The following is a 19,650-nucleotide window of genomic DNA, read 5'->3' on the forward strand; positions in this document are numbered from 1 at the left end:
AGAGTATAATCATGTTTTTTAATTTTCTTTCAATATTGTCAGTTGAATATATTATCGAATATCATAATTCTTTTGTTTTTATTTTTAAGAAATTAAACCTTACTTTGTTTTTTCGTTCAGAATCGGTAATTATTCAATTTAACTTTATTATTTATGTGAAATAATAATGATAAAAAATAGTGTTGTTTTAAAAGTGTTTTTTTTTGTTTAATTTATTTAGCACTTTGTTTTAAGCACACAAATAATTTTTAACGAACTTATTTTTTAAATTTTCTTTTTATATTGTTAGGTAAATATATTGATAAATTTCAATTTCATTTATTTTTTTATTATTTATTTTTAAACTAAGAAATCTTAGCCAGGACATGGAAAAAGTCCTATAGGAAAACATCCCTATAGGGATGTTTTCCGGACCATCTGACAGCTTATAAGGATGATCTGAAGACATGCTATCAGAATTTTTATCTACTGCGGAGGGGATCACATTTGTGAGGCTACTTTCTCAATTTAAACATAGACCAGATGGGAAATGAAGTTTTCTCCAGACCCCGGTACCCATTTTGCTGCTCAGTGGCCGACGACATCTGGCATAATGTTTAAATTTTGCCTCTTCCTTTAATGACGTGAAAATGGCTGTAAGTGTAAAGCAATCGTTGCGCTATAGCATCAATATGTGTTATTCTCACTGTATGCAAGTCACGCAAATTTGCTGAACGAGACAAGTCATTCAAGTCTCATCTGAATCTTCCCTTGAGAATTTGGACAGTCAAACAGTTCCAGCTAAAAAATTGCCAAGCGGGTTCTGCTTTTTCGCGAGGTCAAACAGAGATGCGTGAATCTCAGATCGAAGAATGGTCCTTAATGTCTGGGGCCACTTTCACAGCATCTGAATGACCATTCTCACTTTATACGATTCACGCAACTCCAAACACCGTTGAGATAGTAGAGGGCTACACTCACTGGGTGCGATTTTTTTTTTGCATGCGAAAAAAATGCATGCAAGCAGGAATCTAATTCATGATTTTTCCACGGGCTATTTACACTACATCCAATTACCCTAGACGCGCTTACGAGCTTTTAGAATTTTCATGCGTGAATCTTTAGAGCACGGATATGCTGCATTCCATGTCCATTAAATGTAACACAGTCGTGAGAAATTACCGTTTAATCTCACCAAAGTTTTTAAATCTCAACCTACTAGTTAAAAAGCATCGATAAATCGGGAAGTTTCTTGAAAAGCTACCTTTTTCAATTTTGCTGCTTAAATTTTATATAAAACCACCCAATTTTTTTCTATATGGAAAAGCTTTACTTTGTGCCTTTACTCTTTGTTGTCATGGCAGTGGATTTTTGCAGAGTTCTGCTAAATCCGACACTAGGATGTGTTTGCACTTCCGTCAATGCAATATCGTCGGCGCTGCGGACTGTTGCGCCGATTACGTCAGACCTGAATGACATAGTAGCAGTCGAAATTTTGATGTTACTTATTCTTTTCATAATGAAGAAACGGCCTCCGTATTCACTGAATTTAATAGGCACTTTCAGAGAATTGTGCATCAATGCTAGTCTTATAAGTACTACACTATCTAATCAATAGAATCGATCGAACTTATATAAATTTCATTTCACTGATCCAGATCACATCCTAGTGACCCTGAAGAAAATTGCGAACTTTCTTCTGGGGTAGGTTTCGATAGCTTTACAGTAACATTTGCTTTCATCACTTTTGTTTACTTTCCATTAATTTTAAAAACAAACTATATATTCCCTTTTTTATATTTACATTAACTTGTTAAAAAAGAAGAAATCCGAATCACAGAAGTCTAGGCTCAAAGTTACGGTAGATATAAGTGATAAGGTCTTTCTTTCATTCTCTTGTTATTTATTGTTTAATGATAATGTTTGTAAACAACAATTCTCTTATTTTATAATTGTTACTTGTAACTATTTAATTAGTTAGTTCTCTTCCGCTAAATAACTTGTATAACTGAAGTTTTTGTTTCGCTTTCAAATAATCTTAATTTTTAGTTTTCTAATTACGTCGCAATTGGTATCGTTGGGTTCAACGTCTATTATTTCAAAATAATTCGTATGAAACTATCCAGTTCTTCATATCTATCGAATTTATTTTTCTCAAGGCATATACTTGCTTGTTTTTTATAGAAGGTACATGTATTATGCTTCATTATATTTAAATTAATATTCTAAGAAAAATATAGCCATTCACCTTTTAATATAATGCAATTTGCTGACTTTTAGGTATGAATTTATAGTTCAATTATATTAGCTATTGAATGAAATTAGTCATTCTATGAAATGGCATATTTTATGTAAGCAAATATAGTTAAGCCTGCAATAATCAGTTTGATTTTCAATTATGATTTCAAAATATATAATTACACCAGCATTTTGCAAAACTATTCAAACGAGTAGTATATTATCTAATTTATTTAAATTAAAGTATTTAATTTGTTTGCAAGCAGTTTAAACAAATGTTTGTAAATGTCAAATCATTAATTTTCTTATTTTTGATTATGATGTACAGGCGTAGTTTTAATGTATGTTCAAGGGGGGTTATCGGTTATCTCCTTCAAATATATATATATATATAATATTTTTATAATATCTACATCCTACTTACAGTATATTAGTTCATCAATCAAGTGGTGTTTAATTTCGGAGGGGGTTTCATCCCCCAAACCCTCCCCAAAGCTATATCACTGATGTACATAGTGTTCTCCCTAGGAATAAAAAAGGGTAGGGCGCTTCCTCTCAAAAATGGTCACTTTGAGTTTTGAAAGGGTACTCACTTTACACCTTAAAAATTTATCAACTTTGCTAATATTATGTAATAACTGAATTTGATCCTCAACAATTTTTTAATTACCCTCTAATACTATTTTATGTGTGCATTTCAAAAAGTAATTCTCACTCATTATTAAAATAAGAGAAAAATTTGTAGTTTGAAAATAATAAATGAAGGCATGCTAAAAGATAATTACTGCATAAAAAAATTTTTTTTTTTTTAAAATGTTAACTAAAAAATTTATAAAGTTGGAAGCTTTTTTTCTTTAATTTAAACTGAAAATTATGAGAAAATGAACATTTAAAGGTGTTTTTTTTTCTTTTTTTTAAAAAAAAAGGTAATTATTCAAAAAATAAATTTTAAATTGCTTTAAAAATTCATCAATATACCCCTTCCCTCCCGAAAAAGAAACTTATAGAAATTTAACCAGTTGAGAATAATAATTGTTATTTGAACAGTGAATTAATTTTTTTTAATGGAATATGAATATAAATGCAGTAGTTTTTAAGGATGGCAGCTAATTTTTAAAAAGAGCTCATCAAAGGGCTGGCCGCTCTTCTAAAAACGCTTAGGGAAAACACTGATGAATGGCTTAAAATCAAATTAATTCTGAAAAATTCCTTTAAAGAAATATTAAGTAATTAAACACGCACTTAATTAATTTTAATGGAAATATATTGTTGTAAGTGTATAACACAAAATGTTCAGTTTTCCTTTCTTTAACTTCATGTAATTGACTTTTTCACATTAATATCCAAGAATTCACCCAAGTATTCACACATATGTACACTTATACTAATGACCAAAATAAAGTTTTGCATTACTGCTGGAACCAAAGCTTATTTAATAAAGTGTTTCAATAATAAATTATGTAGTATTAGATTAAAATTAATAATGTAACTTTCGTTTCAAAATAAAATTTAAAACTTGACTATTGCATTTTAATTAATATAATTGTTAGCAATATCTTCAAGTTTTAAGTAGGAAAATTCTGTGGACACAAAATGTTTGATACATAGTAAATTTTTCATAGTGTGAATTTAAAATTTACCCAGATTTTGTGAAATTGGCTTGAAATTTAATGATCAAATTATATCTATTAATACAAATTTATGTTATTTGACTTTATTTAAACATTATTAACAAAATAAATAATTTTTTGAAACATTTACCATTGCTTAAATATAAATTCTCTTCAACCAAGAGTTAGGAAAATCGCATGACCACTGTATGTTCCAAATGTCAGCCCTTGACGTTTTTACCCTTTAGAAGATAGTTCTAACATTTCCATTTACCTAAAACCCCAAATGGACTTAAGCAGTTTATATTAAGCTCAAGACAGATATTCAGGGAATAAATATGAATCGTACCTAATCATATAAAAAAATATTTTTAAGTGAACACATATTCAAATTTTATTTTGCTGTAAATTTTATCTTAGCAATGTCATTTATCCTATTTTTATTTAAAGAAAACCGCACCATTGTTACTTACCTCCTTTTAAATTACTGTGGATGATTTAAAACAAAATTACTCACATATTGCACACATTTAATTTATTAATGGAGTTGTTGCCACTTATGCTACTATATTTAATAAATGTAGCATTCTATTTAGTAAAAATATAATTGTCCTATGGTACATTAAATCAGGATTGACTTTTTGTTTTTGAAGCTAGTTTAAAAATTAATAATCTTTTAAAACTGGTTTAGACCAGGGTTTTAAAGTAAAATCCATTGATTTAGTATTGTACATTTTGAATAAAACACTTTCTTTTTTTTTTTTTGCTGTAGCTACTTTGGCGAGCCCTGGCTTAAGCACATCAAAAAGTATTAATCTGGAAAGCAGCATTGTTAGAAATATGAATTAAATTAAAAAAGATATTGTTATAGCAATTTCAATACATTCATTAAAGGTGAAGATTAAGACATCTTCCTGGTGGCGAGTAATCAGTCGAAGCAAATTTTTCGGAGATCCTTTCTTTTGCCAAGCTAAAAAAAATAACTAAGCAACAAATTAGCTTTTAAATTTCTATTAAAACCTAAAAATTATCATGTTAAATAAATGATAATAACTAATTTAATAGTGATAACATTAATTGTGTTATAAAAAGTAAAATATTTGAACAGAATTTTTTTTTAGGAGGAATGTTTTCTGAATAACTTAAAATTATTATTATTCCCTATTCACTAGTGTATCACTTATTAAATGAGAAAAACCAAAAAATCTTCTAACAAAAATTAAAATTCCGTAAAAGAGAAAAGATTTTATTGCACAAATTTGGCCGCCTGTGTCTGACAATGTCAGACCACTACTGTCAATACTTTCATAGTTAGTTGCCTCAAAGTTTTTACTGGATTGCTTTATTTGAACTCAAAAGTCTATAATTTCTTTGGTCATTCTCAAAGATCTGTCATCCAAGATTTGATAGTCACCTCTGTCTCCATCTCTGTCAATAACATAGATGGAGACAGTGGTAACCAAGTGGCAACTGATAGCGATATTTTTTTGAAATTAAAAGTTTTGAAGTCTAAATTTTTTTTGTAAAATTAAAATTTGTTATGTATTTTAAATGGGCTAAAATTATCAATATAGATTATAAAATTGAATATTTGTCAATTTTTTCCTCACATCTCAATTGTTGAAAATTTAAATGTTTAAAAAAAAATGTGATTAATTTGATTGATAACACTGATTTTAAGCATTATTAAAGGCAAACCAAATGTAGACGTTTATAATGTGATAGTTTCAATTTTTGCTACGTTGACAATTATGCATGGAAATTTAAAATGTTACGGTTATCTAAACAAAAATATCTTCTACTCCAGGGCTTGATTATGCTGCCTGTATATTATTTGTGACTTAAATATTAGAAGGTGCAGCAAAAAAATAAAAAAAGACAATTTTTAATCTAGCTTTTTTAAAAATAAATAAATCAGGGTTGGCAGGTTTTTGACATGTGACAGTTTTTGACAGTTTAAACCATGGNAACCCTGAAATAAATTAACCAAATATAACTAATAATAATAAAAGTAGATTTTAACTAATAAATAATTTTTGTTTCAAAGTGGTCATCTTTTGCAACAATGCAAATGTTTATTAGTTTATTGAAATTTTCAGTAATGGCCCGTAAAACATTTACTGTATCTCATTCCCACCAATGTGTTTGCTTTATTTTGTATACAGAGCAAACAAATAATTTCACACTGTCATTTTCCTTGCTTTAACAACTCTTAAGATAACAGCATGAACATTTGAATCAGGTGTTTGGTCACCAATGGATTTGGCATGGTGGACCGGTTCCTTGGCCACCCCGCTTTCCTGATATAAGCACCATGGATTTTTTTCTTTGGGGTGCACTGAAAAGTGCTGTGTACTGTACACAACACCTGTGGATTCCAAAATAGATCTGGTTGCAAGAATTGTCTGTGCTGCTGCAGATATCCACCAAAATTCAGGTGTATCCAATCCATGGCCCGACGGTTTAACACATGCAACGCAATATATGGTGGAAAAATGAACTTCTTTTGTGACATTTTCACATATCTCCCACAGCGCGTGTAATATCTTTGAATAAAAAATATTTCAGATGATCTCAGTCTTGTCTCTCTTTTTATTTTTTATTTGTACTTGTAGTATTAAATACTTGTGATGTCCCCTACTTCCCTTTGAAGGTCCCAATAACCCTGGTACAGCCTGTAGTACATGCAAGTTTAACTTTCCTGAATTTTAACTAAGTAGAATGTTAGAGTTTTTTAAATTTATTTTTTTTTATCTATTTATCTGTGTTATTCTTTGAGAGCAACTTGGATAAACTTTTGTTTTTAATCAACTTTTTTATTATTGAAAGGGCAATTGTACCAAAAAAATATGTTAGTATTAGAAACTGGGATTTTCAGCCTTAAAAACTAGAAACAAGTAGAATTAAAGAATAAAAGTAATTTTTTTCTTTTTTTTTCTTCCACTTCGTAATTTAAGTGTTATTATTTTTATATCGATATTTTATCTTCTATCTTTATTAATTTTATGGATGACTTAAATTTTTTTCTTCTCTTTATTATTTTTCTAAACGTAGTGAATCTCATAAATCTTTTTTTTTTCTTTCGTCATCATTTTCAGTAAATCTTTAAATATGGAAAACCAAAAATTTCAGCATTAAATAACTAAAACATATAAACCAATTCAAGATTTAAATATAATTTTTTCTTATTACTTTCTTATAGTGTTTTTTTCCTATTCTGAAATTTCTATTTTTTTTTTTTTTTAATTTTAAATCTGGAAATTAAAGTAATACAGGAAACAGATTTTTAAAGCTCAAGTATCTAGATTCTGTTGATTTTATGCTATACAGAGCTTTTATTATAGCATAAAAGAAATTCTTATTAGTTGTTTTAATAAATATTTTTAAAAAGTGTTTTTTGGGAATTTTAACCTTTTTACTTTTAGTTGCTTTTCTTAAATTAGAAATAACTTTTTTTTAGGCACTCAGTAAAGTCTTTCATAGAGGTCTTGGCATGGATAATCAAACAAAGCATGAAGTCACTGTAAAAGTATATGTGTTAAAAAAGATTCTTATTATGAATCAAAGGTAACTTTTTAATTATTTAGACTATTAAAATACTATTGAAATGTGAAGTACTAATTAGAATTGAACTGATTCTAATACCTGCATTCTTATTAACTTTTTAAATATTAATTTTAAAGAAACTTCGTAATGTTCTATATGATTTTTGCTGCTAATGTTATGTGGGCTTGAATTTTTAGCATGAATATTTTGAAAGAGTTTCTTTTGATTTCAATTGATTTTTCTGTTTAATAGTTTTTTTTCTACATATTGATGCAGTAAGCTCCACTTAAAAAAATACCATTTGTTTCTTCCAAGAGTAGATCATAAGAAGAGATACAAATTATTGACCTTCAAAACATTTGCCATCTTCAGGTAAACTTGAGTTTTATGATTCTCAAGCGGCACCTGAGTGTTCTTTTCTATTTTTACTTAGTTCACACCTCTCTCTTTAGTCAGACTTGGTTTGTGACATTTATTTATTTTATTTTTTTAATCATGAGTATAAAATTTTTATTACAATATAGCCTGCGTAAGATTTTTGTGACAATACACTCAACATTCATTTAAATTTTTGAGTATTATAACAAATTTTGATTTAAAAACAAGTGAATGCCTTCAGCTGAAAATTTTTTTAATGAAGACTTATCTGACTTGTATATTTGGTTCTAAAAGTTAATAAGCAATTATTGTTCGAACAATTAGTTTTAATATTACATGTGCTATTTCAATCTACTAATGTAATTTAAAGAGTATACTCGTGTTGCTTATCTTCTCAAAAATGAGCTGTGAAAGACTATTTGTATACACTTGTGTGGTTAAACTTTTCAAGTTGTATATTATTTTAAGTCTTCCATCATTTCTATCATCCTTTTAAATTCTTTCTGCATTTCTGTTTATTTAAAAAAAAAAAACTTGTTTAAAATATTTTAAATTCATATGATAATTCTTTAATAGGAAAGATTTCTATAAGAAAAGAGAGCTTTAAAAAATAAAACTTGATATGCAAAATGTTCTGGTGTTATTTGATATGTAAAGTTGTGTTAAGCATAATTAGCAGTAAATTCATAAATTTGTTTTATTTTAAAGAGAATGAAAAAAAAGATATATGTTTCAAAATGAATTTAATTTTATAATTCTTTGAATGTTGAGATTGTTAAACTAGTAAAAATATTAAACTCAAATAAATAAAAAAAGTCATTTGGGTTTGAAATGTTAAAAATGCATTTCCAAACTTTGTTAAAAAAAGGCAGTTTTTATTTAGTTATTTGATCAAACAATTATCAAAAATGTATATTGCTGTACATTATTCTAAACAGAGTAAAGAAATTTCTTACTCCCATCATGTAAGGTAAGAGAAAGACAACTTCTAAAAGTTTTAGGTATTGCTAGAAAAATAATTATATAAGAGTAATTTGCTTTTCAGAAATAACAGATGCCTATAAACTATATATGATACAATACCACTCAGCATTGAGTTTTAAAAATATTTTACTCGAATAAAATTAACTACTGGACAAAAACAAACAATAAGCATACTCATTTTCTTGACTATTTACTAAATTCTAAAGCAATTTTTTACTTATTTGTTATGTAAAAATTATCTTCTAATGCTTTTATATTTGAATTTCATAAAGTACCTGTAGATAAGTAGTACTATTACTATCTATAATTCCAAAGTGCAGTTATGCTAAATAATGCTGGGACTTTATTTTCTTTTAATTAATTGTTGAACTCATTTAAAAAATATAACAGAACTAAATAGCACAAACATTTATGAAATATATGTCCTTATTCAGATAATATGCTTTAAAACATAGTTTTAACTGAGAAGAACTTGATCAACATAAGTAATTTTATCTTCATTTTGTTTTTGCAAATAATTCTATTTTCTTTAAATTTCGTATTTGTTGTCTTTTTTATCATTTAAATAGCATATAATCATTTTTCGCATTTATTTTATTTTTTTTAGATTGTGAATAAAGCTAAGAGGAAATGGGAAATAAATCTTCATCGTCTGGACAACCTTATGAAGTGGAAAATGAAGTATGGAAGTTTTCTTTCTTGTTTATGTGTGATTTTGGTATATTAACTTCTTTTTTGAATGCATAAATCATTTTTTTAAAATCTTTTTTCTTCTTAAATAGGATCAAACTTATAATTATCAAATATTGCAATTCATACTCATTCTATTTAAGAGTAAAACATCAAGATTTGTATTCAACAGATTTCTGAAGCATCATTTGAAGGCTTTTCAGATTCTGATTAGAAATGTGTGCAAATAAATAGATTTAAATTAAAACTTTCATTTTTAATTTGAAAACAAAGAGTAAAGTTGAAAGATAAGTTATTTAAAATACAATTTATTTATTTTAATTATTTAACTTTTCTTTAATTTTTTTAAACATTATTAAATTGATTAAAATTTTTGCTTCGAGTTATTTAAGAAATTTGCTTTTTTTTCTTGCTACTCTTTATCCCCTCACCGTGATTTTTGGTTGTCAAAATCAAGATGTGGGCTTAATCAGTTTTATATGGTACATATTATTAAAAATATTTTTAAAATTATATTTTCCACATTGATTTAGATTTAAATCCCCTTCTATGAAAAAAAATCATGGATCATTTTTATGAGCGTAATCTTTTATGAACAATATATATACCACATGTGTTAAATATTTATGCTTATTATAACTTAAGGTGGCTCAGTAATCACCGATGTAACATTGAAAGTAATCATGTCAAAAACCAAAGAGAGTAGTCCCTCAAACCAACTCATAAAAACTATTTTTGTTTCGGTATCCTAGATTATTTTTATTTGACTATGATTTGAAGTAGATTTTAAAGTAACTGGTAAAGCGAATATACTTTTGTGTGAATAACTTTTTTCTTAACCTTCATTATGTTATATTATCTATATATTATGTGGGTTGACTCTTTCAGGCTCTTACTCGACTTAACTCTGCTGGCACTTTTTACTTGTTTCTCTAATTTTGTCTGTAAATTAGTCTTGTGATGAAAATAAAATCTTATTTATATATGAAGTTTTTAAAATTCTTTTTGTGAAGACTTTTTGCAACATTTACCTTCTTTAGCTTTCTGAAATTGTCAAAATTATTTTAGGAGCTTGCTGAAAGAAGTGGCCATGAAGAAAATGTACATCCACCTGATGGGGGTAACATAATATCTTCTGTGCAACACTCAAATATTGCATCTGAAAATCAGGGAGAGCTTGAATCTCGGGGAACAGTATGTGTAAATAATTTTTATGTGGCTTAGCTTGTGTATATCCATTATTAACTAAAGTCAAAAGTTATTACCAACATTTTTGTAGTTTAGATATAAACAGATTCATTTACATAAATTATATTAACTATCATGAAAATAACTAGCATGATATTAATTATTACATATTTCAAACTGAAAAATTTAATTTTAATTATTTTCGTACTTAATGTAATAAAAACTCTTGTTGAATACACAATTGTCTCCTTTCAACAGTTTCCCTGCAATGAATTTATCCCTTTATACATTCTGATTAATATTCAAAATATTCTCTATGCAATGAAATAGTTGTCACCCAATTACAAATTCAGTTTTATTTTTCTTAAATGTTCATCATTTTTGACAAAAGGTGGAATTTCTGGGCAACCAATTCGTTCTCACACCTGCATGTTTTAGAACAACTTGTTTATTCATTAATATGATAAAAACTAATGATTTGAATAAATATTTAATTTGCATAAATTCATTTTTTATTATGTTGTAGTTAGGGCTCTACAAATTGTGCAAAGATGTGGATTACCTCATAATTTACAATTGTCTATGGTAAGAACTCCCCCCGCCACAAAGTCTGAAATTGTCTGCTGCTATAAAAACAAGACTGGCGCATTTCAGGGAGAGTAGCTTCTCTTAACTCTAGGGCTAACACAATAGACCAGAGAAAAAGCTTACCTTTCTCTCACCGACCCGAGCCAAAACCTGTCCTTAACAGTGACCCCACACCCCTACTTGATACAGTTATACCGTAATTACCGCCACTGGTCCAGAAAAATGGCTAGGGGAGTTCTTACTTTAGACAAGCTATACTTAATAGCTGAACATTTGCTTAAATTTATTTTTAAAGAAAATTGCCTTCATTTACCACAGGGTTGGCTGGTTAAAAAGATTTTTTTTTAAAAAATAAAGTTCTTTTAAATAAAATATTTTGAAAAACTTATTTTTTTATTATTTATATAACTCCCTTCAGTATAAATATAGCCGAATGAAAAAATAACAAATATTTCCATAGACTCTATGATTTGGAGTGTAATTGCTAATGTGAGTCTGTGTTACTTTAAGTAAATATGTATGATATGTATTTTTTAAATGTATATAGTATACTTTGGTCTTCTACAAAAAAATATATATAAAATAATTGTTAGTAAATTTAAAGCCAAGTCGTAATGTCTCTAAAAATTTTTTAAATACCTCTGACAATGACTAACTCCATATTCTGATAGTTTTTAAAATTGTTTAATTGTAATTATAAGAACAGATAAAAACCTTCTCTCTTGTTAAACAGTATGTTATGCTTAGTGCAATCAAAAGAATAAATGGGAATGAGTGGATTTTCTGAATTTTAGATCATATTTGGTTGTTATTTTTTAAGTTTCTTCTGGTATCAAATTAATCAAAATTTTATTGTGTACAATTGAACCTGTTTATCTCAAACCTCTTTATCTGAAAAACCTCATTTTAAAATTTTCAACATTTACTGTCAGAAATCAATGTATTTTCCATGTTTATGTTGAAATTTTTTTTCTTCTAAACCTCTGTTTCTCGAATTTCTAATAATAGAGCACAAATGCCAAAACTTTCTTTATCGGTAAAACTTGCAGACAGAGATTAATTTCGTGATCCCACAGGAAGTAGGGATAAACAGGTTAGGAGTGTTTCATGGAATTTCAAACACTATCCTTAACTAGAAAAGAATACAATGATTCTGTCTGTAAGTGAGGGTTGACGAAGTGACCACCAGGGGTTAGCTTTTTAACATAGATAAGAAAGCTAGGAATAGAAATTCATTTTCACCTCAAAATTGCAACCAATTGATCAAAGGATAATTAGGAGTTTTAAAATGTACTATAGAAAACAGTTGGTACGCAAACTTATAGATGCTATCCATAAAAAGTTCTTTTCCAAAAATAAAGGTGTTGGATGCTATCAGAATGACTGTTATGCCTGGAGAAATGTGTCTCTAAAAACTATCCAAAATGGTTTTAAGAACAACTGTGAAGATGACGAGCAAGAGGTTGAAGGCATCAGTAAAGAGGAAGAAACTGGTAATGCTGGAAATGCAGTGCCTGATTTGTAAGAATGGAATGCAAGAAAATTTGGATTTAGTGTTGAAATTAATTAAAAAGATTTTTTACTAACGGACAACTGTCTGGCAACATGCGGAACATTGACAGATTGAAAAATCTTTGATAATGTCAAAGGAATATCAGATGAAGAAGCTGGATATCATATTGATGAACCAAAAGCAAATGCAAAAGAAGTAGAAAAAGCTGTAGAACTCTTATAAACTATTCTTGAATCACAGGAAAATGTTGGCTATGAGGAATTTGCTGTTCTTTCTAACCTTAAAAGAATAATGGAAACTAAGAAGTTAAGACGTCAAAAATCTTTGAAAAGTTATTTTTAGTGTTAATTGTATGTTTAAAAAATGCTATGTAAATAGATATATGTGGTATAATTAATTTACAGAAATGCCTATATTTTTATACTAAAAACAATTAAAGCACTTTTAATAGATTTTCTCAATTAACCTAAATTTTTTTCAAGTACCTGTATAACTCGAAGCCTCTTTATCTCAAATTTTTCCCCTTTCCCGTGAGATTCGAAATAAACAGGTTCAACTCTATACGCAGTAGGTTTTTCTAATGATTTTAATGATTTCAAAATAAACTGCTTTAATAATAGAGTATAATTAAAAACATTGAATAGTATTCCAAGTTCATTTGAGGTATCAATCTTGTTTTGACACATTTTTTTTTTTTTAAAGTAAGGCTTAAAAAAAAAATTATGTTTGGCAAGCAGGTGTTTAAAAATTATTATAAGTTCAAAGTAAATATTAAAAATTTAAAGAACATTTTTCAAAATAAGGACAGATTTGAGTTTAAAAACTACAATATTTTCATGCCACAACATTTCTGCAACAAATTGTAATGCATAAATTATAATTATGTGTAGCATATTAATTAAAGAAAGTCAATTTAAACAAAATTAAGCCTTTTGGATATTTAGATTTAAATATGCTATTATGTTTTAGGAAAAATTCATTTAAACGTATGCCTCCCATTTCTTTACTAACTAGTTTTAACATTTTCATGTTTATATTTTGTAGAGTGTAGAAATGGCTAGTAATTCTGATTCAAAAACATTTACTGTGCCTGAAGGGAGTGAATTATCTGGTGAAAGTGAACCCGTGCCAAACCAACAAGATATAGATGAAGCTAGTGATAATGACATTAAAAGAGCTTTACTTAAACGCAAGTATGTGTTTGAGCTTTCTCATTTTAACTAGAATTTATTTATAAATTATTATACTTATTTAAATAAAAGGTAAGTTATTTAAATAAAAGATAAGTTGCTCCAAAGCTCAAAACAGATAAATTAAAAAATTTAGGTACAAAAGAAATTTGTGAAATTTTTTATTTTTGACATCTGTTATGAAGTTATAATTTCTTTCAAATTATCATATGGTTACAATTTAAAAGCATTAAAAAAATAAACAATGCATCCTATTACATTGATTCGTTTGAAAAAATTCGATATTAATCTTTTATAAAAAGTTTTAAAAGAATAGAATTTCTGACTTAATTAACTATTTTAGATATTTTTCTGTTTAATTTAACTACTGCTCATACAACCATATAAATAAATCTTTAATTACATATTATAAACTAAATTTAATTAAAGTACTTCAGTTCTGATGTAAACTTCTGATTTGATAATCCAGTTGTATTTAAAAATCATTTGATGGAAATCAAGCTAACTTCCATCTTACATGCAATATCTCTATTTTTTTTTTTTTTTTTTTGAATTGTACATTGCTTCCTGTCAAAGATAAATACTTAGTAAAATATTTTACTGGCTGGTTATTACTTCTGGCATGAATCTAGACATCATTCTTCAAAAGGCATAGAAAAAAAAACTTGTTACAATTTGTAGTTTTCTTTGAAATTTTCTTACTTATTAAAATTTTCTTTGAGATGTAATGTTTTCAAAATTCTGATATTTTTCTCACATACATTTCTGTATATGAAGTCACTCAATAATTAATAGAGAATTTTAACATATTAAACAGTTAATAAAGGGGTAAAGCATTTTTATTGTTTTGTTATCGAGCACCAGATATTTCATTAACTGCTTATACTTTTTAATATTAGTGCAATTTCTTAAAAATGTTTGTAAAACTCTGTTGTTACTTATTCTTACTGGCCTTTTGTTTTTATAATTTTCAGTTTTTATGCTTGCATAAGTTATGGAAATCATATTAAATTTAGATTGAAAGTAATTTGCTATTTTCGGAAATCTTTAAATTTATTATTTAATCCTACCACTATGTACTGCATTTAACTAAAAAAATTTACTTTGTTCTAGGTATGTTCTTCAAGAAATGGTAGATACTGAAAAAGATTATGTAAGAGATCTCAGAGATTTAGTGGAGGTAGGAATGTTGTTTATTTACCTGTTATTTCATACTTTCTGTACAAAGTGTGAACTAACTTATTGTGACCTATTTTAAAAAGGAATATGTAAAATTCTCGCATGCAAGTAATAAGAAATACATATCTTGATGATACATGATCGAGATAAAAAATTGCCTGGTATAGATAAATATGGTCTGTATTTCTATTGAAATTTTCCTGATGTACCTGAAAAAGTAAAAAAGAAATTCTAAAATTTAGTGGGAATCCTGTACTTACAATAACTTTGTAATTTTAAACCCGATCCAGAAAATAAGTGAACTCATAGATCTAGTATTAGGGCCTAACTAGCCTTCCTCGAATTCTTTTTGATGGAACTAGCTTGCATTTGCGTTACCTGGAGAGGAAAACCTCCCTTGTTTAGCTTGACAGCAAAGAGATTCTAATCTATGATCCGTTTACCACTGAAGATATTTTACATCGGCGCAAGCCGAGAGCAACCTCCGCTGCTTCAATTCGAACCTAGATATATTCTTTTGATTGTTTTTGAAAAAGTAACTTGAGCAAGTTTGACTTTTTTTACCATTTTAGTTTTTGAAAGAAATATTTTTGTAAGTAAAAGTAATAGCCCAGTCGAATTAATCTTTTGGTTCAAACTAATTCCCAGAAAGCTGGAAATTATTTTATTTCACTTTGATGTTTTGCCACTTTTTTAGTTTTTGCCTCATAACATATAAAAAATATGCATCATGTGGAAAATTTAATATTTTATAAAATTAAAGGTCAATAAATTCCACATCGAATGTTATATCTAATCGCTAAATTAAATAATAAAATTGATTTAGCGATTTGGTCAGAATCTGTAATCAAAAATGGGCAAAATCTTTTGCTTTGGTCGGAAAAAAAAAAAAGCATCATGCTTATTTTAAACACTTGTAACCTTAAAATGCCTTTCCAAATGAAAAACAGAAATTAAAAAATTTAAAAAGATTTAGATCTGCTTTCTAGGTACATATTGTTTTAAAGTTTTGTTTAAATCTTCGCACAGATATACACAAATAACCACACAAAAAAACAGCTCTCATTTTCGTGGTTATGGCCTTTCTATAACTAAACTGGCCTTTCCCTATTAGGCTTCTCGGTTACACACTCTGCCTTACTACTTTGAGGGTTATCCACTTATAGTACAATACAATACAGTACAATAAACTTCTATTCTGCTTTATTCTTTCATTCAAGTTTCAGCCATTGCTAAAATTAAGTGTTACATAATGGTTGGATTAAGGTATGACAGAGCCTGAGGCTGATGTACAACTTGGAGCCCAACCTATACTAAATTATCCTAAATTTACCTGTATTTAGAAATATTGAATTTTTTTTATAAAATTCAGTTCCAGTTAACTTGTTTCACTTTTTTTTTAAAAAAAAGCTGAAAATCGAAAGAAAAAAAGTTTGAAAGTTTTAATTTTTTTACAAAAACATTAACATTCCATTAAGTTTCCAGTCAACAAAATATTTCCTGAATGAAATTATAAATGCTAAGTAATTGTAAGAATAACATAAAAAATTTAAGCAGAAAGCATACAAATTTTCTGTTCTTACTAAATTTGTTACATACTTGCCAATCAAGACCCATAGGAAATTGTAACTTTTTTGTAGATAGTTACAGAAAATTAGTTAGAAAAACCAACAATTCCAGACTCATCAATGTAAAAATAAAATACTGAACAGGGTGGTCAAACACTTATCTACTCACGATTTCCAGAACACCTCAGCTAATCCTATACTGAAATTATTTATTGATCTTTAATCTTGTTATAAATTAAATTTTACCTATGATGCATGTTTCAGATGTTATACTGAAAAAACTAAGGAAGTGATGAAAATTTAGCAGTCATTTTTGACTCTTTAAAAGTTAAGCTCACTTTGAAAATTGTTGCAAACTTGTATTATTCTTGATTGATACACCTAAAGTAAAACAAAATAATTTCCAACTTTCTGGGAATGAGTTTGAAGCACAGCATTTTTTCGATCTAATTTGACTTAGCTATTACTATTTTTGCTAATTAATATTTTAATGTTTTTGTATAAAATTTCCTACTTTGTTTTCTGTTTTAGGGATACATGAAGCTGATGCGTGATGAAACTATTCCAGTTCCTGAAAATCTCAAAAATGGGAAAGATAAAATTATATTTGGAAACATAGAAGCAATTTATGAGTGGCATAGAGAGTAAGTAACTTTTTATATTTGTTTGGGATGTTTGTTTAAAGATTTCTTTGTCTCGTTACATTAGTATCACTACAATTAAATTTAAAGATTATGAAACTATATACATTTTATTTACAATATACTAAGATGATATTTTAGACTAGGACATATAATACCAAGCCTACTTTGAACGGTGTAGCATTATATATCATAAGTTGCTCATGTAATTAACTTCTACATTTAATGCCTATGTAAGCTTAAAAATAGCTTTTCAAAATAAGTACCATCTCATCCTTTAATAAAATATTCAGCAAGAGAATGAGAGTAAGTGCAACCAATAATATTAAAAAGATAATTAGGGAACTGTGTGTAGTACATGAAGTTAATAAATATGAATAATATAGATTTATTTGTATTTTTATGTTTAATTGTTCTTCTAATAATAAATTTACCTAAAATTATTTAATTTAATTTTTGTTTTTATTTCTGATTTATTAGCATTCCTATCAGTTTTATATATATATCAGTGTTTTCACTACAGCACGAGAATCTCATATTTTTTTCTTTACTCGCAATAAAAAAATTTAACGCAAGAAGTTCGCATACTCTATTAATAAATTTCAAAATGCGAGAATTTTGGAAAAAAAATTCGTCTTTTGTCATTTTGAATAAAATCCGTTTCACTTTTCTTCCTTGATCTTTCATTATTTTCAACACGGATCCCTGTTATCTAGCTTCCCTATTTACCAGTATTGTTCAGAACCGGTGCGAACAGCAGAACACCACCCCCCGGAACCCCTTTCAGAACACATTTCTCTGCAACCACGTGTTCACCGTGTTTCTTCATGTAAGACGTTAAAAAAATTTTGTGCATGAATGTAAGATGGACAAATACCTTGTTAAGGCGATATCTTCTACTCCGTAATGGACAAATGAAAATGAAGCAAATGTCGGTGGAAATGGTCAAAACGAAACAAATACGGATATTTTTCAGCCAAATAAATATAATAGCTGATGAAAAAGTAGATACAGAACATTTTCCATATGATGATGCAGCAAAAATATTCAATTAGAAGATGTTAAAAATGTATTATAATTAAAGAAATAATTTTTTTCCAAGTCTTCGTGTTTTTTTAATTTTTAGCAATCTCACTTAACTTTTTGAAATCCCACCCTGTTTTTTAGAAAGGGTGAGAAATTCTCTCCCATTTTTTTTCTGTAATGAAAACACTGTGTATATATATTTTTTAAAATGATTTTTCTGACTTCACAATTTTTTAATCCTGCTATTAGGGCTTATGTATTCTCTTCACTAGATAACTTTTCTTTTCTTCACTAATTAGTTGATAAATTTTCTTTTCATGTGAGACTAAATAAATAACTTTTTTTTTAAATTTATTCAGTTTTTTTGAACTCGTGTATATTAAATAGAATTGTTTCTTATTATTTTTTATAAAAAAATAATTTCCTTATTCTTCAGTTTATTTTGCACTGAAATTGATAAATGCCTCGAAGAGCCTGAGAGACTAGGTCCTTTGTTTCAACGCTGTGAAAGAAAGTTGCAAATGTATGTTGTATACTGCCAGAACAAACCAAAGTCTGAATACATAGTGTCTGAATATGTTGACACATTTTTTGAGGTAACTTTAACTTTTTTATATCAATACTTATTTTTTATTTTGAAAGTTCTAATAGTACAAATATAATATAGAAAACCCTATATCTTTCTATATAATATTTTTTAAATAAAACATTTCCCTTATTTAAATATTAAATAAGTTCTTGGGTGGGCTCTTCCATAGAGGATGTACCATCTTTCCCTTTCCCCAAGGCTGATGAGATATCTCCCCCAAAGAAAATTAAAAAAGTCTCCCTATTTTGGCAAAGAACAAAAGTACTTGTAACTTTTTTTATTCAAGTAACATATTCTTAATTTTTTCTGAATACTCACTCAATTACTTTACATTAAGTAAAGGCACATGTTTTGACCCTCAAAGCCTTGATAATTTTTTTATTTTTTTTTTTGGAAAAAAGAAAATGTGTTTCCAGTAGTTATACCTAAAGAACATACCCTTAAAATTTCAACAAAATGAAAAATGTCAAATATCAAACCTTGCCTAATTTGCCAGTCTTTTTTTTAAAAAAAGAAAATGTAGCATGAGTAAGTAGTAAAGATAAAACCAATTTATAGTTTTTAACATAAAATGTTTGAAGATTCTGAAGTTATATATTGGTTTTAAAATTATCTTAAGAATATAATTCAAGAATGATTTTTTGTAGATTTTTTAATTTGCTGAAATATTTTTTGCTGATCTTTTATTTTCATTAAATTTTTCTAATAGTTCTTATTGCAAAATTTATAACATCTTAAAAATG

At 27.5% G+C, this 19,650-nt stretch overlaps 1 protein-coding gene across 3 annotated transcripts in view; it reads left to right on the plus strand.

Annotated features, from left to right (window-relative positions):
• The first annotated feature begins 1,330 nt into the window (after positions 1-1,330).
• The window catches only part of LOC107442362 (rho guanine nucleotide exchange factor 25), a 32,697-nt gene continuing 14,377 nt past the window's right edge, over positions 1,331-19,650 (plus strand). Inside the window, exons 1-8 of one of the 3 annotated variants that reach the window (XM_016055916.3) lie at positions 1,331-1,683; positions 7,288-7,394; positions 9,343-9,416; positions 10,494-10,619; positions 13,759-13,907; positions 15,018-15,084; positions 17,183-17,295; positions 18,755-18,914. In XM_016055916.3, the coding sequence (XP_015911402.2) occupies positions 9,366-9,416; positions 10,494-10,619; positions 13,759-13,907; positions 15,018-15,084; positions 17,183-17,295; positions 18,755-18,914 (666 nt within the window). In that variant the 5' untranslated portion in view covers positions 1,331-1,683; positions 7,288-7,394; positions 9,343-9,365. Of the gene's footprint in view, positions 1,859-7,287; positions 7,395-9,342; positions 9,417-10,493; positions 10,620-13,758; positions 13,908-15,017; positions 15,085-17,182; positions 17,296-18,754; positions 18,915-19,650 lie in introns of all 3 variants that reach the window. The other 2 variants (XM_071187916.1, XM_071187917.1) reach the window with 2 other exon arrangements.

This window comes from Parasteatoda tepidariorum, chromosome X1 (genome assembly GCF_043381705.1).
Source record: "Parasteatoda tepidariorum isolate YZ-2023 chromosome X1, CAS_Ptep_4.0, whole genome shotgun sequence".
Lineage (NCBI taxonomy): Eukaryota > Metazoa > Arthropoda > Arachnida > Araneae > Theridiidae > Parasteatoda > Parasteatoda tepidariorum.